A 23,915-nucleotide genomic window follows, 5' to 3' on the forward strand; every position below is an offset into this window, starting at 1 on the left:
AGCGAGGAATAGAAAATGAATCAACCTGAGTAATAAAAGATTGGTATTGACTAGAAATACCCTGACAAGAAAGATACTCAAAATTGAATGGTTAGTGCTACATGTAAGAAGGTATCGAGAAGGCATGTGTCGCCCCCTAGTAGGATATCTAGGAGGGACAATGTCAGAAACTAAAGGGGGTGAAGGGTTACCTGATTGCGGAGAAGAGTCTGGCAATAGATCTTGAGAGCGTGATTGACGAGAGTACATGCACCCGTAGAGCAGTAACACCTTCGGCACCTGGAGACAGAATTCTGCTAGAGGAAGCAGAGGAAGACAATGGAGCAGAATCAGAGATAGGAACTGGTCGTGGAAGAAAAGAACTGACATCCTTACGAGTCTCCTTAGCAGTATCTAAGAAAAACGAAACATTTTCGAGAAAAGTTACATCCATAGAATGATAGAAACGACATTTGATAGGATCATAACGCCTATATCCTTTAGACATTGAGGAATATCCTAGGAATACACACTTAATAGCCTTATCATCAAGTTTGGTACGTGTAGGACTACGGTTTTGAACGAAGCACGTACATCCAAGCACACGAGGTAAAATAGGAAATAAGGTGCTATCTGGTTGAAGGACATGGAAAGGTGTCTTTCCTTTCAACACACGACTAGGGGTTCTGTTGATAAGAAAGACTGTAGTGAGGACTGCTAAGTGCCAGAAGTACTTGAGAACACGCATACCACATAAAAGACATCGAACTACTGACATAATGTGACGGTTTTTTCTTTCTACCACACTATTCTGCTCTGGTGTGTAAGGACATGTGAGTTGTTGAAGAATTCCCTTTTTGTTAAGTTCAGAACGAAATTCATTAGTTATATACTCTCCTCCATTATCAGATCTCATGTTACAGACAATAGTATTGAATTGGGTTTTGATCATTTGAAGAAAATTGGTAAAATGAGTGTAAACTTCAGATTTTGTTTTCATTAGATAAACCCATGTGCATCGAGTGTAGTCGTCAATGAAAGTGACATAATAACGATGTTTGGACAAGAATGACACTAGAGAAGGTCCCCAAACATCCGAATGAATGAGATAAAAAGCCCTAGGTGCATGATGCATACGAGGAATATATTAAGTACGAGTATGTTTTGATAATTCACAAACTTCAGAATTAAACTTAAAATCTGCGCAAGCTTTATTTAAAGAGGGAAATAACCAACATAAGTATTGAAAGTTTGCATGTCCTAAATGTGCATGCCACAAGTCTAAAGTTTTTAAGGAACAGATAGAAGAATTCAAGGAAGGTAAAACAGAAGCTTGCAAACTAGATGAAAATATCTGAGAAGGCAACGGATCACCAAAGTAGTAGAGTCCATCACGCTCATATCCCTTGCCAAAAATCTTCTTCGAAATCAGATCCTGTAAAACACAAGAGTAGGGTAAGAAAATGGCGACACAATTTAGTGTTTTTGCAAGACGGCTCACGGACAAGAGATTATAAGCAAACGTAGGAACATAATACACCGAATGAAGAGTTATATCAGGGGATAACCAAACAGTTCCTTGACTACGAATGGGCATAGATGTCCCATCAGCAATACTCACTGTTTGATCAACGGGACCAACACGGGAGGTAAAAGTAGATAGCTCACTAGTCATATGATTGTTGGCTCCCGAATCCAAAATCCAAGTTGGCTGATCTGACTTACCATGAAGAGCAACAGAAGTAATAACAACAATAGCAGCCACAAGTTCAGAAGAGCGTGTTAAGCCCACGTGTAACTGCAACTCAGCAATCTGGGACTGCAGTTGGGTGTAATCTGGTTGAGTGGGAGTGGGCGTTAGACAACAACACCAGTACGAGTAACACCTTTACCTTTTCCGCCACCACGATCCCGAGAAAATTGTTGCTTTGATTCCGGGTGCAGAACAAAACAACGATCAATGAGATGACCGAGTTAGTGACAATGTTGACAATATGGGCGATTACCTGCTGAATGTGAACCTGAGTGGGCAGCATATGCCATCTGATCTTGATTTTGAGGGACAACTGTAGGTATTTGCGGTGGCGAGAGGAACAAACGTCGTCGATCATCACTGTCCACAGTAGCAAATGCCTCATACAAGGATGGCATAGGAGATGTGTTCAAAATCTGCGTTCGTAGAGACTCAAACTCCGGTTTTAAACCCATTAAAAACTTATATGTGTGACGACGATCAAGACGCTTGGACTCCACTTCAGAATCACTTGGGAAATCACTTAAAGGTTCATATTGAGCCAATTCTTCCCATCGAGTCTGAAGGTACCGAAAAAAACCAACAACAGAGACGCCTAAAGCTTCTTGGGAGGCATGAGAGATATCTCGATAAAGTTCGAATACCCGTGAATCACATCGTGCATGAGCATACATTTTTGTTAATGCTGTCCACAACCCATAAACTGTATTATGATACATAAACATGTTATAGATATGATCCTCCATCGAATTAAACATCCATCCTAGGATAATACAATTATATGCGTCCCATTAATCAAATCCCGTGCCCGTTTCAGCAGGTTGGGGCTCATTTCCGAGAATCCATCCAGTCTTACGTTTTCCACCAAGATATAGACGGAAAGAACGAGACCAAGCATGAAATTTTTTCCCGTTCAGTAGTACACTTGTAACACGATGAGTTGGTGTTGAATGTATGAGGGATAAATCTGTACGAGAAGCTAAAGCCATTGCTGTCTTAAGAAAAAAAAATCACAGATTTGACAAAAAATGCCACAAACCTCTAACTTAATATCCAAACAGTAATATAGTGAAAAGACCACAATTCCCAAGATTGATTACAATGGAATCAAACAAAGAGATTGATAATTTAGATAATCAGAGAAAGAGATTAAGAATATGAATTAATAGCTAGAGTTTCAACTTGAGAGCTTCAAATGAAGAAATCAAGACAGAGATTCAAACCAGGATAAATTGATTCTGGTTGTATGCTTATCTGAATTGATCATCACGAAAGAGAGAAAGACTTCTCTTAGATAATAAAGATCGGCAATTGATGGAGACACGCTGGATTGGAATTGTTGCAAGCAATGTCGCCAGAAATGTCGCCGGAGATTCTAGGGTTAAGGATAAACGATCACCCTAGCTCTGATACCAAATTGAGTTCTAATTTTTGTATATCTTGATTCATGCTATACATCTCTTTATATAGTCTAGATACATATCAAAGAATCTATTATACAAAACAGATCCTTGTGACTAGGACACAATAATTACAAAAAAATATGACTAGGACAAAAATAAGGTGACTGGACGTCCACGTGGATATCTATCCTACATTCTACAAATCTAGCCCTCGTATCTTCCAACGTGACTGAAATCCAACGGATTTTCAATCATCCCCTCCCTCATAACAGCTTCCACCGAACGGTTCCTTTTCTTTTTTTTTTGCTGACGATGAACAGTGCCACTCGCTCCCTCTCTCTCTCTCTGATCTCAAAGCGTCAGAGGAAGTTCCCCACTTTTCAAATTCCTTCACCTTGTGGCACTACTCTAGAAACTAAGAGGGGATTATCGGGAGAGGAATCGTACATTTAAATAGGATGGAGAAGAAGATCAATAGGCAAGTGGTTTACTCAATTGTTTTTCTTCTTCTGTAATTGTTATTGTTCTTCGTAAGATTTGTATTGACTACTCATTATCTTCATTGATTAATGAGTAGGGTTCTTAATGAGCACCATTACAGAGTATCATCATTATTTTAGGGTTCCTCTTTGTATGAATTTTTTGTATTTTTTGTTACTAATCCTAGAGTATAATTTTTAGGGTTTTATATTTGCTGATCCATGTTTACTATAACTGATTTTCTAGGGTTCATTTTCTATATTACTCATGATCAATTCTTGTTCCTTTAATCCAAATATTTGCTCTATGGGAACAATTCCTTTTGGGAAGAAGTAAAATAAATTGAACTTCATAAAGAAACCTAAAACTGTTCGTAATTCTCGTGCTTGTAGTAGAATCCAAATATTTGCTCTATGGGAACAATTCCTTTAATCCAAATATTTTCCCATCTCAACATTTTACATTTTTGGGTTATTAGTGAAAGAACTAAAGTTCGTAATTCTCGTGCTTGTAGTAGAATCCATGGAGTTAGAAGAAAATCCAGAAGAAAAAAGTATATTACATTAGGTCATTACAAATAAGAAGGAAATCAGTGATACCCTCGACAAAGATTGTTATTGTTCTTTGTAAGATTTGTATTGACTATCCTTTTCATAATCAATTCTTATGTTTTTTGATCCTAACAATGATGGGCTTATATCCTTTGTAGTGTGACTTCATCAATTTCACCCCCACCTAGCAAGTAGAGTGCCTAAGTTGGTTAACAGAGATATAGCGTTCTAATTTTGTAAGTTGATATGTTATAGGTGCATCTTCTTTGTTTTCCTTACCATTCTTCAGTCGACCTTTTGTGTGGACCTCATAATCTTTGACCTGGACAACCATAGGTAAGTATTTCTTTCTTCTTCCATGAAAATTGACTCTTAATCTTTAGTGACAATTGGATGCTAGCTTCTCGGTTAATGGAGGTCCGTGGTAGTCTATCTACACTGTGATTAGTAATCTTTATAGGCTATTCAGTAATATAAATTATTGTTGCACATCTTCTTGGTACCAACTCTTCCTCACTGCTCTTGTTATTGTACTTATCCAGGTATTTTCTATCTTTCACACATCCTCAATAGATGAAATTCATCGCCTAATTGTAGTCAAAATTTGCTTCCTCACTCTTTAGTTTTATAATGTCTTCTGTGGAGTTATCTTGACGTCTTGTGGGTTATTAACACAACAATCTACTGTGGATTTATATTACTTAACTAAAAATTATAGCAGCTCAACCCTTCTAGGCTTTGTGTTGGTGTGATTCAATGAGTTTCGATCCACAAAACCGGAGACTCAACACTCCTTACCTAGGCTCTTCTTTGGCCAACTACATATTTGTCCTTAAAATTTGATAGCTTAGCTTTGTGTTGGTGTGATTCAATGACTTTCGATCCCCAAAATCGGAGACTCAACACTCCTTACCTAGGCTCTTCTCTGGCCAACTACATATTTGTCCTTAAAATTTGATAGCTTAGCTTTGTGTTGGTGTGATTCAATGACTTTCGATCCACAAAACCGGAGACTCAACACTCCTTACCTAGGCTCTTCTTAGTTGATAGCTTAGCTTTGTGTTGGTGTGATTCAATGACTTTCGATTCACAACACCGGAGACTCAACACTCCTTACCTAGGCTCTTCTTTGGCCAACTACATGTTCGTCCTTAAAATTTGATAGCTTAGTTTGGGTAAGTTTTTCACCAGGTTTTGACCACAAGGTAGATAAGGAATTACACACTAAGCAGGAAAGGAAAAAAATTAAAGCAGACTATTCACATTTGGGTTATTAACACACCCAATCTGTTAAGAATTAGTAGTTGCTATCATATTTTCCAAATTGGAAATGAGACTTCTTGCTTTTCCTGTGATTTGCCCCTTCGGAAAGTTTTTGGTGAAGAAAAGGTGAAGTTCTCTGCAGTCTCGCAGAAGATCTCACAACATTTATCGCCTCCTCACCCTATACATTTGGAGCACAAAATAAAGCTATCGGGAAACAATCAAGCTGGGATGCCTGCTATGATGTGCTGGTACATATTCCCCTTTCTTTGCAAAAAGAGATGTCTGCTTTCTTGGCCAAAAGTGAGAAACATAAAGAGATCCGTACATGTGAAGAAGCAATCTGTGCTGCTATAAAAAAGATTCATGAACATTTCCGAAGAAGAGCCTTCTTTTCCAAGGTTAGTCAATCTCCTGTTGAGTTCATTATTGCTCTTATATCTTCTCAACGTAAAGACTTGAAGTCGGTATCTGGGGAAGCAAGTCGTAGTGCAGAAAAAAAAAAACGGCGTGCTGAATTTTACAACCAAGCATGGTATACCTCCTTTTTATTTACTTGCTTATTTATATTCGATTTGTATAATTAGCATCTCTTCTTTTCACTTTGGTGGTACCGAATACTTCAGTCCTTGAGGAGCACCTTCATATATATGTAATATTTCTGAATAATCGCCAACTTTCAGTATTGTCTTTCTTGTTTTCCTAATCATCTTTTTTTAATAGGGTTGAAGATGATGTAATCAGTATCTCAATCGCAAACCAGCTGCAGGGAGTGAAGGTCCTGGAAGTACATGAATTGGCAGCAATTTTGCTGGTAAACCTCATTAGCAAGCATGATTTTGATGCTTTGGTTATCCGGTTAAATTACTTCTTAAAGGTGTGTATTATACTTGTAGGTCTCACGCTGGAGTTCATAAACTTAGATTATGGTTCAATGTTTAGAATTATAAACTAGACCTAAAAAGAGAGAGATGAATCTGTAGGGCACGGGTAATGGTGACATCGTATATATGTAGTTTCATTATTTGAGTTACGGACCATCCCGGAGAAGCAAAACTCTAAACCGCCTTCTTGGTCACTGAACATGATTGGTGGGATCTTAGAAGATGGGGTGGATCCAGAGTCTGCTGCCGTTCTCCATAAACAGAGCTCATTATATCCCAAATTCTCTGCCTTTTCAAGAGAGTTGTTATATCCTTGGACCCGACACACTATCCTGAAAATCCGAAGATTGTATTAGAGAATGCTCGATCACCAGTCCCTCAGGAGGGCTTTGATGTTAAAAGAAAGGGGGATAAGGAGTTCAATGTGAATATTCGTCTGGAAATGAATTATGTTCCTGAAAAATTTAAGCTTTCGCCAGCATTGATGGAGGTTCTTGGGATTGAGGTTGAAGATCGTCCTAGAGTCATAACTTGAATTTGGAACTATGTCAAAACCAAAAAATTGCAGAACCCAAATGAGACTTCTTGCTTTTCCTGTGATTTGCCCCTTCGGAAAGTTTTTGGTGAAGAAAAGGTGAAGTTCTCTGCAGTCTCGCAGAAGATCTCAAAGCATTTATCGCCTCCTCAACCTATACATTTGGAGCACAAAATAAAGCTATCGGGAAACAATCCAGCTGGGATGCCTACTATGATGTGCTGGTACATATTCCCCTTCCTTTGCAAAAAGAGATGTCTGCTTTCTTGGCCAACAGTGAGAAACATAAAGAGATCCATACATGTGAAGAAGCAATCTGTGCTGCTATAAAGAAGATTCATGAACATTTCCGAAGAAGAGCCTTCCAGGGTTTAGTCAATCACCTGTTCAGTTCATTAATGCTCTTATATCTTCTCAAGGTAAAAACTTGAAGTCGGTATCTGGGGAAGCAAGTCGTAGTGCAGAAAAAAAAAAACGGGCGTGCTGAATTTTACAACCAAGCATGGTATACCTCCTTTTTATTTACTTGCTTATTTATATTCGATTTGTATAATTAGCATCTCTTCTCTTCACTTTGGTGGTACCGAATACTTCAGTCGTGGAGGAGCACCTTCATATGTAATATTTCCGAATAATCGCCAACTTTCAGTAGTGTCTTTCTTGTTTTACTAATCATCTTTTTTTTTAACATTAATAGGGTTGAAGATGATGTAATCGGTATCTCAATTGCAAACCAGGTGCAGGGAGTGAAGGTCCTGGAAGTACATGAATTGGAGCAATTTTCTGGTAAACCTCATTAGCAAGCATGATTTTGATCCTTTGGTTATCCGGTTAAATTACTTCTTAAAGGTGTTTATTATACTTGTAGGTCTCATGTTGGAGTTCATAAACTTAGATTATGGTTCAATGTTTAGAATTATAAACTAGGCCTAGAAAGAGAGAGATGAATCTGTAGGGCACGGGTAAAGGTGACATCGTATATATATAGTTTCATTATTTGAGTTATATGAGGAGAAATATGAACATTTCCTTTACTTTGGTTTGGAATTGTCGGTGTAACTGATATTTGCCTACAGGTCCTGTCAAGCTTATGCTCAACCACCCTTAAACTTTCTATATAAATATCAATTTTGATGGCTTTTTATAGATCAAGTTTTGGAGCTTTAAAGAGTAAACTCATTGAATATGGAGTCTGTGTTTATGTCTCAATGGACACTTGCTTTTGTTTCACGGGAGTATCAGAACATGTTCTTACTTTTGTTTGGTCGGTTCATATTTTCCATTTTGGTTTAGGAATTGGGGTTTAAACAACCAGAAAGTTTCTTACAAGAAAATCATTTCTACAATTATGCTCACAAACAAAAACCAACCCAATGATATTATTTATGTATATATAATAGAAAATACTCGGGAACAAAATTAGTTAGAAATTTTCCTTATAAGTGTTTCAGGAACAACCTCTTCCAAAGCAGAGGAAGATAAGTGCCTCCCTAGAAATGCTACGACATCTGATATTGGGTTTGCTTATGAAGAAGAGGATGGGATGTTAGTAGTAAGCGCTACTCAATTCAATTTCGGTTCATATTTGATTGAAATGTTCCCTGTCTTTTATTATTTCTATGTTCATTGTTACTTCTATTTTGACATTTTGGTTATGAACAATAATGCAACTATAGAATAAATGAATAAGAAATTGTTATTTTTTACAACAATAGGTCGACCATTCAAATTCAATCATCCTTTTTCTTTCCGGGAATAAATCTGGTTGTTCATGAACACTTCATTGTCCCTTCGATTACCTCTTCATTGTCTCTTCAATTGGTAAGAGATACAAAAAAGAATGAAAGAACGAGTTAGGACATACAGGAGATACCTATGAGGTATATATATATATATATATATATATATATATATATATATATATATATTTGTTTGTATACTTTTATTATAGGTCAACATACCTTAGCATAATAATAATATGCTTATCCACAGAATTGGTGAGAATTGTGGTGGAAGAATGTTATTTCTTTTTTCGGCCAATGCTATATGAGGCAAATGTTGACAGGGTCTAATTTTTCTCGTGCCAATCAAGCTATGCAGAGTGACATTATAGGTACTAATCAAGTTAAGATGCAATTGTTTCCATTTCTGTGGTTTTTAATTGAAGATTCATCTACAACTGTTTTAGCTATACCTTGGCAAGTTCTAATCTTCAAATAAAGAAGATATCTGAAGGTTGTTCATTTTGATCTTGAACATTCTTTATCTGATGATATCAATGCCAATTTAATGAATCGAGTTATTACTTTGTGGTATAGGTAAATATTACAAGATTATTAACATAATATAGAGCTATAAATTGTGAAGTAGGTTGATGTCAGTTTATTTATTTATTTCTTAACCACGTCGCATTGTATTCCTCAGTTTTCATAATGGTTGGGAGACCTCCAGAATTGTTGCTTTAAACATTTTCACACAAATCCTATCTTGCGTTGGAAGAATGAGGTGAGTAATTTAGTTTTGAGATTTTCCTTTATTAACTCATGACCAATATAAGGTGGCCTTTCAAGTCCTCAAGGAAACCTTCATCTTTTGCAATAATCTTGCAACATTGGCCCTGTGATATTAACGCCGAACAAGTTCAAGAAGTCTGTCGTAAGAAAAATTGTGATTTTACATGGCTAATTATGATGGTAACTTCTTACATCAATTGGTAACACGTGGAGTTCCAGTATTATTTCAATTTAGGTATAATCAAACGATATCGCAGATTTTTGTAAACCAATTTTTTTGTTTCATTTTTAAAGTTTTAATAATTTTAAAGCATCGGTCAAGTTCTACTTCTTTTTTACTTAAGACATATATGTCGATGTCTGCTTTCATTTTGCGAGATTTGGTACTCACTTGGGTCGAGTAGCAAGTTTGAAAGAAATATCTATAAGTAAATTTGTATAGGCAAATACTCTGGTATTCACTTGTTATTAACTCGTTCCTTAAAGTATGTCATTGTAAATGCGTAACGATATCTATGAACAAATTGTCTTTTGTTTCAAGAAAAAATATTTGTCCATCTAACTGGTTCAATATTTCAAATAACTGAATACAGTCCAGACAAGATTAAAGATAAAGAAACCGAGCACATCCACTATCAAGGATATACATTTTGTTCGAAAACAGTGGGACAAGCCTCTATGTCTAAATTGCATCGATCATTATGCATAATGTTGTTCTTCCTGTCTGCAATTAACATACAATTGATTGCAAGTTTTATAAATGTGACACAAGTTAGACACATTCATATACTGGATCGGAACGAAGTTGGTCTATGCGCGACGATCAAGAATTATAGGTAATAACAAACATATATAGAGTGCATTTTGTAGTGGCACATATTTTTAAGTTTGGACATAGTGAAGATATTAAAGATATTTACTTAAATGATGATGAAAATGGAGTTTTTACCAGCGTAACTCGTACTTTTGTTACAACCTTTAAGTATGACCTTCACTTAACTTGACTTCATGTGCTTGCTGCCAGGCTTTAGTTGTTATTGGAATCAATTTTTATCCGTGACTTGCTTGAGCAATAGTTTATCATCTCTGTTACGTTATTACATTTGGTTTATGTCGTTGAAGGAGTAAATAGCTATTTGTATTAGTGCAAGTAAGAAATCCTAATAAACGATACCATAATATGTAATTTGTTTCTTTCCGGTCAATTCTTACTGAAATAAAACAACTTTGCTATTTATATGGTTAATATTTATAATTTACAAATGAGTAATATCGCAAAATAAAAGAGAAATGAGCGAAACTGAAAAAAAGATAAACTTTGGAGTATGTAGTATGTACAATATCATCACCTTTTTTGTAACATTGTTTTGAGCTTGTTTTGTAGACTTTATCCTTGAACCAACAGGTGAGATGGTGATAGATAAACCTTCTTCAACATCTTCAACTTTAATAAGAACTGGTCACCGAGCCCATAGTGGCGAAATAGAGTTAATACTGGTAGTTCACCCTTCTTCTGATGTAGTTCTTGGAACTCATACTCATAGCGCTTAGTTCCATATTCGTGAGATGGGGGTTCACTTTCACAGGTTTCTTCAGTCTTTGAGGTACTATTTTCACATGTATTCTCCCATATCACGTCTGCTTTGTACAATCAAGGGGTTGGTGTGTTGTGGTATTTATTCAAATTATGTTCTCTCTTAGTGTTGTTGTGATTTATAGGACCTTTTCAGATGTTGGGTGACATGAATACAAAACCGGCATCGCTCTTCAACAAGTCATTTGATGATGTTTTCTGGCAACATGTTACCTTATTTTGAAAAAGATTTGAATTGGCCGAACTACATTAATTGTTTTTGAATTTCTTTTTCACCCATACTAAATTTTTCTACCTAACTGTAGAGTGGATGAGTTACCTTCTCTCTCGGAACATAGCCGATCTCTTTCAATTCACATCATTCTAACTTTTTTTTTTTTTTATTATGGAGTCTAAATTGCTTACATTCAATTGAACATTATATTCTTCACTGAGAATTACATCTAACAACTATATTACAATATATAAACATTTTTAGTAACATATGTGCCCATAAAGTAACATGGCAAACAATTAGTAAGATGAGAGTGAGCTACCTATAATTTTTGGGAATAAATTCTTTACATGGATCTAAAAACATTAAAATAAAAAAATAGTGTTATAGACTCCAAAGCTTTAAAATAACTTAAGATAAATCTTCTCCACCAAGAACACTACACTTATGGAGAATACTGATCCGAAAAGTTGAAACTATAGTAGGAAAATACTAAATGTGAAAAAGAAAGAGAAAATTTAAATAACCGAACATTATGTCTACTGTTTAACTGCGTAAAGGGCATTCCCCCGCCCACCGGGCGGGGGTTATGCCTAGTATAAATACAAATCACATAATATATTATCCTAACATATTATCCTATCTTAATCTAACAATATAAACTAATGGTGTGTTTGGTTGCAGGATTCCTAACTAGGATTCCTATCAAAAGTGGAATTTGGTAGGAATCATGAATCCTTGGTCTGTTTGGCTACCAAGAATCCTAGGACTCTTGAATCCTAAGGATTCCTAATTCCAAAATTTGTATTGGACCAAAATCCCACCCTACCCCCTAGGATTTGCTAGGATTTTGGATTAATAAACCTAAATTTCAAACTAAAAATCAACAAAAAAATATTTCCTTCTACAAAATCATTATTTTTTTTCAAAATCATTGTTTTTTTCAAAAATCATATTTTTTCTAAAGACGTTTAAAAATACTCAAATAATAATAAATCATAGGATTCTTAGTTGCCAAACAAGCCAAAAAATATTACTTGGATTCATGAATCCGTGGAATCATGAATCCCAAGGACTCATGAATCCGCGGATTCATGATTCCGCCATCCAAACACATACTCATAGCTAAACCTTCTTTTGAGCTTGTTTTGTAGACTTTATCCTTGAACCAACAGGTGAGATGGTGATAGATAAACCTTCTTCAACATCTTCAACTTTAATAAGAACTGGTCACCGAGCCCATAGTGGCGAAATAGAGTTAATACTGGTAGTTCACCCTTCTTCTGATGTAGTTCTTGGAACTCATACTCATAGCGCTTAGTTCCATATTCGTGAGATGGGGGTTCACTTTCACAGGTTTCTTCAGTCTTTGAGGTACTATTTTCACATGTATTCTCCCATATCACGTCTGCTTTGTACAATCAAGGGGTTGGTGTGTTGTGGTATTTATTCAAATTATGTTCTCTCTTAGTGTTGTTGTGATTTATAGGACCTTTTCAGATGTTGGGTGACATGAATACAAAACCGGCATCGCTCTTCAACAAGTCATTTGATGATGTTTTCTGGCAACATGTTACCTTATTTTGAAAAAGATTTGAATTGGCCGAACTACATTAATTGTTTTTGAATTTCTTTTTCACCCATACTAAATTTTTCTACCTAACTGTAGAGTGGATGAGTTACCTTCTCTCTCGGAACATAGCCGATCTCTTTCAATTCACATCATTCTAACTTTTTTTTTTTTTATTATGGAGTCTAAATTGCTTACATTCAATTGAACATTATATTCTTCACTGAGAATTACATCTAACAACTATATTACAATATATAAACATTTTTAGTAACATATGTGCCCATAAAGTAACATGGCAAACAATTAGTAAGATGAGAGTGAGCTACCTATAATTTTTGGGAATAAATTCTTTACATGGATCTAAAAACATTAAAATAAAAAAATAGTGTTATAGACTCCAAAGCTTTAAAATAACTTAAGATAAATCTTCTCCACCAAGAACACTACACTTATGGAGAATACTGATCCGAAAAGTTGAAACTATAGTAGGAAAATACTAAATGTGAAAAAGAAAGAGAAAATTTAAATAACCGAACATTATGTCTACTGTTTAACTGCGTAAAGGGCATTCCCCCGCCCACCGGGCGGGGGTTATGCCTAGTATAAATACAAATCACATAATATATTATCCTAACATATTATCCTATCTTAATCTAACAATATAAACTAATGGTGTGTTTGGTTGCAGGATTCCTAACTAGGATTCCTATCAAAAGTGGAATTTGGTAGGAATCATGAATCCTTGGTCTGTTTGGCTACCAAGAATCCTAGGACTCTTGAATCCTAAGGATTCCTAATTCCAAAATTTGTATTGGACCAAAATCCCACCCTACCCCCTAGGATTTGCTAGGATTTTGGATTAATAAACCTAAATTTCAAACTAAAAATCAACAAAAAAATATTTCCTTCTACAAAATCATTATTTTTTTTCAAAATCATTGTTTTTTTCAAAAATCATATTTTTTCTAAAGACGTTTAAAAATACTCAAATAATAATAAATCATAGGATTCTTAGTTGCCAAACAAGCCAAAAAATATTACTTGGATTCATGAATCCGTGGAATCATGAATCCCAAGGACTCATGAATCCGCGGATTCATGATTCCGCCATCCAAACACACCATAAATATGAAAGAATAAAAATCATATATTTCCTAATTCCAACATAATTCTGTCCCCACAACCAGAAAATAGGGTAGCTCTTTACATTGATGATAATCTTTTGTAAGACTAGGGTGACCATAAGTAAATTACGAGTTTCAGGCCGCAATTCCATCGCCTATTCTGGTCTTTATCAGTGGTGGTATATAATTGACTCACGCACTAATGAGGATCTTTGTACCGGAGCTCTTTTTTTATTATTTATTTCTGCCATCTCCTTAATAACATCTGCGTAAAGCAAAACCATTGCATATTAAAAGGTTTCTTTGATCATCAACCAGGTTAGATATCGACACATGTTCAAGGCACGCTCAACAAATTTTCACCTTGACTTGAATGCACCAAAGTTCTTGAAACAAAATCAACATCTTTTACCATCGTCGTAATTGATTTCCAAGAATTTGTTATTCAAGACATTTCAACATCTGTAGATTCCAATCAAGTCTAAATTTGAAATTAGTAATTGTTTCGGTTAACGTATCAGTTGAATCATCTTCTATGACAATCTTGTTCATTGTGACCTTCTTCCATCACACCCTTGATAAAATAAAACTTGACGTCAATGTATTTAGTCTTCTCATGATACATTTGATTTTTGGTCAAATGAGTTGCATTCTGGTTGTCGCAGTACTCATTAGCCACCTCTTGCTTCAAACTCAAATGATTAACTAAACCCCTTATTATGTTGTTTCCTTTACTACCTATGTCCTATCAAGTATTTTACCTCAATTTCATAGAATGCAATTACAGACAGTAGTATTTGATGTAGACGCAGCGGAGTAATTAAAGAACAATTAAATAAACTAAGAATAATTAAAGAAAACGATAAACTAAACTTAAAATCTTAATAACTTCAATTGATTTTCTCTTCAAGGTGAATAATAACATAGACTAGATCCCCTTTTATAAAATAATAAACCTCCCTAGATAGACTCAAACTAGGATTCCTAAAATAATAAACTACTCAAACATAGAAACTTTAAAATAAAGAAATATCAAATTATAGTAACTTCTTTTCTACTAAATAGACTACTATTAAGACTTAATAGGGTGTGGGCACGCGTGGACGTGGGCCCAGACGCCTATGCGCCTGCATCAGCACCCCGTTCCCCAGAAGGTTCGTCCCGAACCGAATGTATAATGGAAGCTAGCTCATCGGATCCTTTCGTAATCGGTAACAATGTGATAATCTTCTTCAGCCATGGAAATTCATAAACGTTCAAACGACCCTTGTAAATAGCATCCACATCTGACTGCCAAGGACGTCCCAAAATAATATGACAAAGATCCATATCGGTAACATCACAAGTAATGTCAGATAAATAGAAAGAGCCAAAAGAGAGGGAAAAAGTACACATTCGATCAACACGGGTCGCAGTACCGGATTGAATCTAAGCAGTTTGATAAGGTTGTGGTTTAGGGATAGTAGGAATACCCAAGTAAGCCACAAGTTTGGAAGAAATCAAATTTTCCACACACCCATTATCAATAACAATGGTGCAAACTTTGTTCAAGACCGTTCCACGTGTAACAAACAAATTTTTCCGTTGAGAAAGATCATGTTCAAGAGGAGTAAAAAGTACCCGACGAGTTACTAACATAACACGGTCACCTGAATCCGGGTCAATATTGACATGGTCGGCTTCCTCATCCAAGTAATCCTGTTTTTCTACTAAATTTGCCTTACCGCGTAATGGGCAATTATTAGAATAGTGACCTGTCTCAAAGCAACGATAACACTTACCTGGAGGTTGTTTTTTGTAAGGATTTTCGGGAACAATCTTAGCTCCGTCATCTGTTTGTTTCGAAAGATCAGTATCATCAGTAGGTTGTCGAATATAATTAGGACGATTGTAGTTTCCCCTGAAAATTGATCTAGAATCCGATTCAAAAGATCGAGCCACACTAATACATTCCGATACGGAAGAGAAAGGACGGAGGTTGACAAGATCTTTAATGTCACCTCGAAGACCAGCCTTAAATTTTTCCAATTTCATGGATTCCGTATCGGGTAGATTAAGCCGAATACTTAAACGCTGAAATTCGGAGGCGTATTCCTCAACTGAACGTCGTCCTTGACGACAACGAAGATATTCCAGACATAACTGATTTTCATAATCTGGAGGGAGGAAACGGGCCATCATAAGTGGCTTAAGTTCAGACCACGAGGATATGGGAAGAAGATTAGATAACCGTCTTTGTTCAGATTCTTGTTTCCACCATGTTAATGCTGTTTTTGAAAGATAGCCAGTGACACATCTAACCTGTTCTTGTCCATAAACCTGCATAACATCAAAGAAGATTTCCATTCGAGCTATATAATCCAAAAAGTTTTCAATGTTGATGGAACCGTCATAAGCCGGTACCTCCATACGAATACGGTACTTAGAAGGAGGTGGTGTAGAATCGGATCATCCCCTAGGTGGTAGTCATCCGGATCATTATACTTGTGACGGGGACGAATATAATGGTTTTGTTGCATGGAATGGTTCGGTTCCGTATAGGTTGGTCGGTTCTTGAATCTAGTTGGTTCGTAATAGTTGGAACGGTTGGGTGGACGAGCTTCATGTTGGTAAGGGTTGTAATCGGCCTCGAATTGATCTTCACGGTTTTGGTTGTTGATGAATGGATAACCCATGTCTCGGTGTGGAGTGGGTCTGTTCGGGACCGAATCGGGTAGACGTGTTCGGTTAGGGGTGTAGCTATCCGTGAAATCAAGTGTTGGGTGGTTGACGGTTTCCGGATCGTGTTGGTTGGAGGGGTGGTGATAATCGGGTTGGTGTTGATGAGGGGGTGTTCCTCGGTTGGGAGTGAGATGTGGTGAGATGGCACGAGAGTGTTGACGAATAGGTGTATCCATGATAGGCCGAGAAGGTTCGGTTTGGTGGCTTTGGGGTTGGGTTTCGAGTGGGGTGGTGTTCGGGGAATAGTTTTGCCTTGGTGTTTGAAAAGGGTATGGTTGGGTGGTACTTGGGTTAGTAGTAGAATAATGGGAGATAGAGTCGGGTTTGGTTGATGTTGGTTGATCGTGGAAAGAGAAAGGTGGTGGTGTGGGGTTTATGAGTGGGAAAACCGGTGATGTAGGGTTGATGTTAGGTTGACCAAGTATGGAATTTGAAGTTGGTGTTGTGGTTGGAAGTGATAATGATGTTGGAATGTAAGTAGGAGAAGAAGGAGTAGTGGTAGAAGAGGGAGACTTACATATGCCTTCGAGTTGTTTAGATAGCTTCATGATCGATTCATTGACATGATCGAATTTGTCCATGGTTTCCTTCTTGAAATTTTCGAAAGATTCTTCCAAATTTGTAACCGAGGATAACTTCTTGTTGATGTTATCCCATTCGGAGGCAAAAGTTGGTGTCTTCTCTTTGATTGTTGGAGTAGGAACGGTAGGATTAACCATTGTGATTGGTTAAAAAAAATTGGCTCTAGATACCACTTGATGTAGACGCAGCGGAGTAATTAAAGAACAATTAAATAAACTAAGAATAATTAAAGAAAACGATAAACTAAACTTAAAATCTTAATAACTTCAATTGATTTTCTCTTCAAGGTGAATAATAACATAGACTAGATCCCCTTTTATAAGATAATAAACCTCCCTAGATAGACTCAAACTAGGATTCCTAAAATAATAAACTACTCAAACATAGAAACTTTAAAATAAAGAAATATCAAATTATAGTAACTTCTTTTCTACTAAATAGACTACTATTAAGACTTAATAGGGTGTGGGCACGCGTGGACGTGGGCCCACACGCCTATGCGCCTGCATCAGTATTATTTTCCAATTTATGACACTGCCACAAATAATGAAAGTATAGCCTGTCAGTGCCCTCCTTTTATTAGATTCCCCTAAAAAAATATGAAGTCATAAATCGAACTATTGTCCTAGAAGTATCACTACTTTTATAATAAACCAAACCATCATCTGAAGTATAAACTCAGATACCGTAATATCTAGCCATACTCCACCCAAGTCTACCTGTGTATCTTCTAACCGCACCAGTGCAGTGACTTGTGAAATATCATGCCTCATGCACACTATAACATACATGATGGCAAGATGCTACCAACTGCATTATCATAAAAAACTTGAGACTATGTCTCATCTATTTGCAGAGACTACTTAGTTGAAAGCTTAAAATGTGCTACGGAAGGAGTACTCACACGCTTTATCTCCTGTATTCTAAAGAGTTATTTTGTAAAAGGGGCAGATAAAGTACGAAGTGATGAGTTTGTGGCATGAAAATGTTATTTTTTTTAGTTTGGGGGCATAGATCAACTTTGACTAGCTTTATCATCCAAAAAGTAAAGGCGTCAAATAACAATTAACGCTAGTTAACTGTCCCGTTAGTCAAATAAACCTGCACACTTATCATTTATATCTGCTAATTGCCACCATTTTTGTTCTCCCTCTCAATCTCTCTCTCTTTGCCCCCCCCCCTATTTATCTCAGTCTCTCTCACTCACTATTTCAACGAATAGAGAGTTTCCTTCATCGGAATCTTCCTTCGTCTCAGACGAAAGGAAAGAGTCTCATGTAAAACCCTAAAAACTCTTGATGTTACTCCATAATTCTCTTCGTTACTCTCTTCTAATTGTTGCGGCGGAGGAAAAGAGTTTCACTTGAAATCTTAAAACTCTCCATGCGGGTTACCAATAAGGATACCCTTCCTTATTTTGTCGGAACAATGGAATAGAGAGAGAGAGACACTGGTAAAGTTCATCTAAGATTTTCCATTCAAAACTTGGATTATCCTAATACAAAATGTTATTCTCCAAGTCATCGTCGTAAATTTAACATCATTTTTTAACAACACTAAGCTACTTGGAATATTGATAGAGATTATTTTTTTATGTTAAGATACTTTTAATATTTATGAACAAATGAATATTTATGGATCTATTAATTTTTGTGCCAATGAGTGCATGAATGCATATAATCAAATTTTGTGATCACACTTTTTGTGATATATAGGTTTGTAGATGAGGTTTATGAGTTTATTGAGTGTGGGTTTTTGTGAATATGGTCAATGGATGTAAATAGGTTATTTTGTTTTTAATTTGAATATTCTCAAAAATTGCAAAACTTGTGTTAGGAGCATTTGAATTTAAAAAATTAGTGTTCACGTTTTTAACTAACGCAAAAAAAGAACATATCCATGCCTCAAACTCATCACCCGGTACTTGTGTTTGCTCCTTTCGCAAAATAACTCTATTCTAAAATATACCAACATCTTCTCGATGTATGTTTTTTAACACAAAAGTAACTTATCAGCCGATATCCCTACGTACTTTCATTTTAATATTCTTGTTTGCTTACTTGATCTACCTAAGACTTTCATCTCAAATTCACCACTTAACTCTTGAACTTATGGATTTTTAATAGGTTCTTAAAAGCAATCAGCATATCATCCTCATACACGAACAAACATACATAAGAATCATCTGATGGTATTCTATGATTGAAACAACTGTCATATTTGCTCAAATCTTACTCCTTTTTTTTCAGTTATTGAGGTATCAAAATGTTTGCGCCACTCCCTACTCTTGAGGGGATAACCCATATAAAGAATTTCTTTAACAAGCAAACATGGTCTTTCCGTGTTGATTTTCTCCATGTCGAATAATAACGCGATGATTTTCAGCATGAATGAAGAACAAAATTATAAAGATTTCACAAAAGTTTTAGTCTTTGTAACTCAGTGTAACCCTTGTACTCAGCCACTTTTAACTCTTCCCCAAGAAAGAAAAATACCATACCATATTTACATCAATAACAACCATTTTTCCAAGATAATGGATCGTTGTTAACTTACCAGCAAAAACCAACCGCATAGAGGGATCTTCACATTCATCTGCTAGATCTAACAAATGAGAGTTCTCCATTCTCTGCCACACCAAATGTCACATTATACCGACAATGAAAATCGTTAAAGAAACAGTCGTTAGAGTGAAAAACTTTTGTACCTCAGCTATTTTCTGAAGTGAAGACATTGGTTCATAAACGAAAATCGGCAACAACCCCAATGATGTAACATCGGCACCTATACTCTTCCGTATTATACCCCACAAGCTATCTTGTTCCTAGCAAGGAAAGTAGGAAACACAAAAGTAATGAAAACAGAAGAAGGGAGAAACAATAGTATAAACCTACTATGGGACCATAAATGAGAAAATGTATTATTGGCTTGATTCTTGTATATGAATTTAAGATACATGCCACAATATCCAAAAGAGTGAGGGTTAACATAAAGAGAAATAAAATCATTTTGATAAATTTTGTGAAACAATCTCCCATGTCTACCAATTTAGGCAAACGTAGTCGGACCTATGATAAAACAATTAGGTGTGCCTAACTAACCTGTCCATCTTTTTCTCTACGCTGTTCTCACCAGAGCCTTTCTTCCCGGACGATTCTTCTTTAACTTAAAATAGTAGGTTTGACCTCTAATTTCTAAATCACTTATGATATTTGTATTTACTTCTAATTAACACGATGAAGAAAGTAAGTTTCTTGTAAAACCTCATTTTGCTCTCTTATTTTTTTATAACAAAACCATACTTTCATTCATCAGTGAACATCACAAAATACATGGTAGAATTCTTATTTATCTCCTCCGAAAACTTCATGAGAGTTACATACATTCAAATGTAAAGTGTCTCATGAAAGGAAAAGAATTGACTAGACACAGACACAAAGATCCTATAGATCGAGAATTAAAGACCCTAAAGGTCGACAAACTTATTTTTGTTTTTTAATTTGTTAATTTTAAATATGTTCTTATCATGTTTCGAGTTTTATTAAAATTTGAAATTCATTTAAAAGAAATCATGTATCGCTTAAATCAGTTGTTTTAGGGTGTTTTCTAGTGGAAAATTTATCCTAAGGTATTATAATATTTTTGAGTTCCAAGTACAAAATTTCATAAGCAAGCTTCATAAGTTCATATGGAAGCTTCGTCACGTGCTATGAATCTCTATAAAACCTCATTAGATCTTATGAAGCATATTTACCTGATTGGGGAATTGTAAATTATGATTAGGGTTTAACAAATAAGAGAAGAAAACACAAGATTTTCTTCAACGTATGAATAAATCTTAATAGACTTGGTGATGATAAAATGAAGTACTTACCCCTTGCTTCCATCTTGTTCTATTAGCTGTTGTTGTTGTTGTTGTTGCATCCTCTGTGGTGCCTCCTTTTGGATTACTTGTATTTACGCCTTCATTACTGATTCAGTCACAAGTGGAATTAAGGTGTTGTTTGTTTTTTTATTTGTGTCTGAATCTGAATTGGCTGAACTTGAATTGACTGAACTGAATTCGCTGAATCTGAATTTGCCGAATTATTTTAGAAGTTAGATGTTTGTTTTTTAAGTCTGAATTATTGGGTTTGAATTAGAATTTTGACATTTATGCCCTCCTTTCTTCTTTTTGGCCCAAAACCCTAATTTACCAATCTCTTTATCCTTCTCCTATTTCAGCCAAAAAAAATCCAAACCCTAATATCTTTCTCTACTTTCCAGCTCTCCCTCTTTCTTCCTCCATTATCCATAAAAACCCAAAACCCTAATAACTGGTAGGAGCCTCTCTCTCTCTTTCTCTCCCTCTTCACGCACCTCTCAGATGTGGTGGCTGTGGGTGATGGTGGTCGTCGTGATTGGATGTGGTGGTGACATTTCGGTTTGTGGTGGTGGCGCATTGGTTGTGGTGGCGGTTTGGCCTGTTGTGGTGGTGGCTAGTTCGTGGTGGTGGTAGTGATGGTTGTGTGGTGGTGGTGGTGGTAGTGATGGTTGTGTGGTGGTGGTGGTAGTGATGGTTGTGTGGTGGTGGTGGTTTGTGGTGGTTCTCTGGTGGTTAGTGGTGTTGGTTCGGTGGTGGTGGTTGCTGGTGGTGGTGGTGGTGGTTAGTGGTGGTTAGCAGTTCTGTGGTGGTGGTGGTTCTCTGGTGGTGGTTTTGTGATGGTTAGTGGTGCTGGTTCTGTTGTGGTGGAGGTGGTGGTGGTGGTGGTTAGTGGTGCTGGTTTTGTTGTGTTGGAGGTGGTGGTGGTGGTGGAAGTGGTGTTGGTGGTGGAAGTTTTTTAATTCAAGGGGTTATTAGTGTAAATTAACACAAATTCAGATTTTGGCATTGGTTTCAGACTTATTTTGAAGTCTGAAAAATGTGGGTCTTTTTTCAGTCAATTCAGACATTTAGTTGATTCAGCTGACATTTCAGATTTTTACAAATAAGAAAAACAAACATCTGAAATCTGAATTGATACCAATTCAGATTTCAGATCTGAAAAAAAACAAAAAACAAACAGCACCTAAGTACTATTAAATCCAAGATCTGATTTTTATTATGGGGTTAGAAACAGAGAGAGTGGTTAACTAGAAATTATTTAGGATGAAATATTGATACCAGTTGACTGATTTGTGATTAGAGCTGCTGGTCCCAATATTGGAGAAGCTAGACTTAATGGAGGAGAGAAATCTGCTTCCTCTGTTTTGACTACTACCTGAAGCCATCAAAGGAAAAACCCTAACTTAACAAATAATACAATGTTCTTCAGAAGATGTAGTAATGCTCTTAAAGAAAACCAGGGCATTGATTTTCTAGACAGAGAGAGTTTTAGAGAGAGAGAGAGAGTATTAAATAACTGAAAGGGACAGAGAATTGTTACGTTAGGTTAGAAAGAGAGAGAGAGAGGAGATTTACTGTAGTTGGCGCGAAAATTAGATTACCGTTAACTTACCCGTAAAATCTCTAACTACATCAGCCACAGAGAGATCTGTTAGTTGTATCTCGAGACTAAATCCAGCGGTCTATATTTTGTGCGGGCTACTTAACTACAATTTGTAGCTGGCAAGATCATTTTTCCCCTCAGTTTTAAGGAGAAACACGTTTAGGATGTTTCAAGTGGATGGGATGGGGACCGATTTAGTTGACATGAATAGACTCGAATTGAATGACAATCCATCTACACATGTGATTTCTTACCCACATGAGTCGAGGCAACTGCCTTAAGCTTGTATAATACTTTTAGATTCGTACTTGATATATAGAAATTTGAAAAGTGTTTGGTTTTGAAGTTAATTTTCTATATTTTGAATAAAGAAGTCAAGTCACTTTAAACACCCCGCGTTTAGAGATGCTCTTACTCATATGTGATTGTGATGTTCTTTCACTATAATTAAACGTTCTTAATTTGGCCTTCTCATTTTGGTGAAGTTAGCCACATAGATTGTGGCAAGAGGTAATGGTAAATCTCTAAACATCACCTTTTGGAGAAATAAATGCCATTGTTCGCGACCCTAAAAAAAAATTCCCTATCTCTTTCTCCATTTTTGTGTAAATCTCTCTCTCTCCCTCCCTCCCTCCCTCTCTCTCTCTCCTTCTCTTTGACGATAGAGAGTTGCCCTAACTAGGATTCTTACCCTTTGTTATCGACAAATGGTTTCTGGGGCTTCCTCCTGGTCAAGGGGGGGGGGGGGGGGGGACCCTTGTCGATGACCTTCAATGTTAAAGTCAAAAACTCGGACTAGAATAGGTCGTGATCTAACTCAGAACTAATTTTCTAGTAGTTGAGATACATTGCTCTTACATACTTAGTTCTCTGGCTTTGGTCCACATGGACATTTTTCCCGATCTCGGTTCACCCATGTCCATTTTTATATGGAACAAGTATTTCTTGACATGGACTTGCTTCGATCTAGACAACTTAGATAAACTTCTCCGCTCCACTAGTTACGTGCCAACAATACCCAAAATGTCTAGCCACGACATATATGTAAAATAAAGTGCTATTAGAAGTCTACCCAATTTTACTTATTAAGAGTACCAATAGTCTTTTAGGGGCAAAGTACAAATTAGACCCTTAGTAGGTAGGTATAATAGTGAATGAGCTTAAATTTGACCACTATTCATCTATTGAACACTTTATACCTCCTCACAGGCTTAGCTCTGACTTCTCCGGTTCATGGGAAAGGAAGAATTTCATTAAACAAATCACCAAATTACCAAA

General features: G+C 36.3%; 1 protein-coding gene and 1 pseudogene across 4 annotated transcripts; one reads left to right on the forward strand and one right to left on the reverse strand.

Moving 5' to 3' along the window:
• Nucleotides 1–1,166: 1,166 nt before the first annotated feature.
• Nucleotides 1,167–22,525, reverse strand: LOC147550325 (oxysterol-binding protein-related protein 3C-like). Of its 3 annotated transcripts, XM_086669204.1 has the most exons (7): nt 22,313–22,525; nt 21,044–21,140; nt 19,877–19,993; nt 19,726–19,798; nt 17,680–17,758; nt 14,628–14,658; nt 13,872–14,328 (listed from the first exon to the last, which is right to left on the reverse strand). In XM_086669204.1, exons 1-7 carry the CDS (start codon nt 22,417–22,419, stop codon nt 14,308–14,310), a joined length of 525 nt encoding a protein of 174 aa, XP_086525330.1. In that variant the 5' UTR covers nt 22,420–22,525; the 3' UTR covers nt 13,872–14,307. The 3 variants fall into 3 exon arrangements, with proteins under 3 accessions (XP_086525331.1, XP_086525330.1, XP_086525332.1); XM_086669205.1 differs by lacking the exons at nt 13,872–14,328; nt 14,628–14,658; nt 17,680–17,758 and adding an exon at nt 1,167–1,414; XM_086669206.1 differs by lacking the exons at nt 14,628–14,658; nt 17,680–17,758.
• Nucleotides 4,058–7,891, forward strand: LOC147550326 (SWI/SNF complex component SNF12 homolog; annotated as a pseudogene). The gene is made up of 6 exons (XR_015237614.1): nt 4,058–4,241; nt 4,422–4,502; nt 5,539–5,964; nt 6,153–6,243; nt 6,326–7,353; nt 7,546–7,891. The product of XR_015237614.1 is annotated as an SWI/SNF complex component SNF12 homolog (transcript).
• Nucleotides 22,526–23,915: the final 1,390 nt, after the last annotated feature.

This window comes from Eschscholzia californica, unplaced genomic scaffold (genome assembly GCF_041429995.1).
Source record: "Eschscholzia californica isolate CP2 unplaced genomic scaffold, dmEscCali1.0.p SCAF_3, whole genome shotgun sequence".
Classification (NCBI taxonomy): Eukaryota; Viridiplantae; Streptophyta; class Magnoliopsida; order Ranunculales; family Papaveraceae; genus Eschscholzia; species Eschscholzia californica.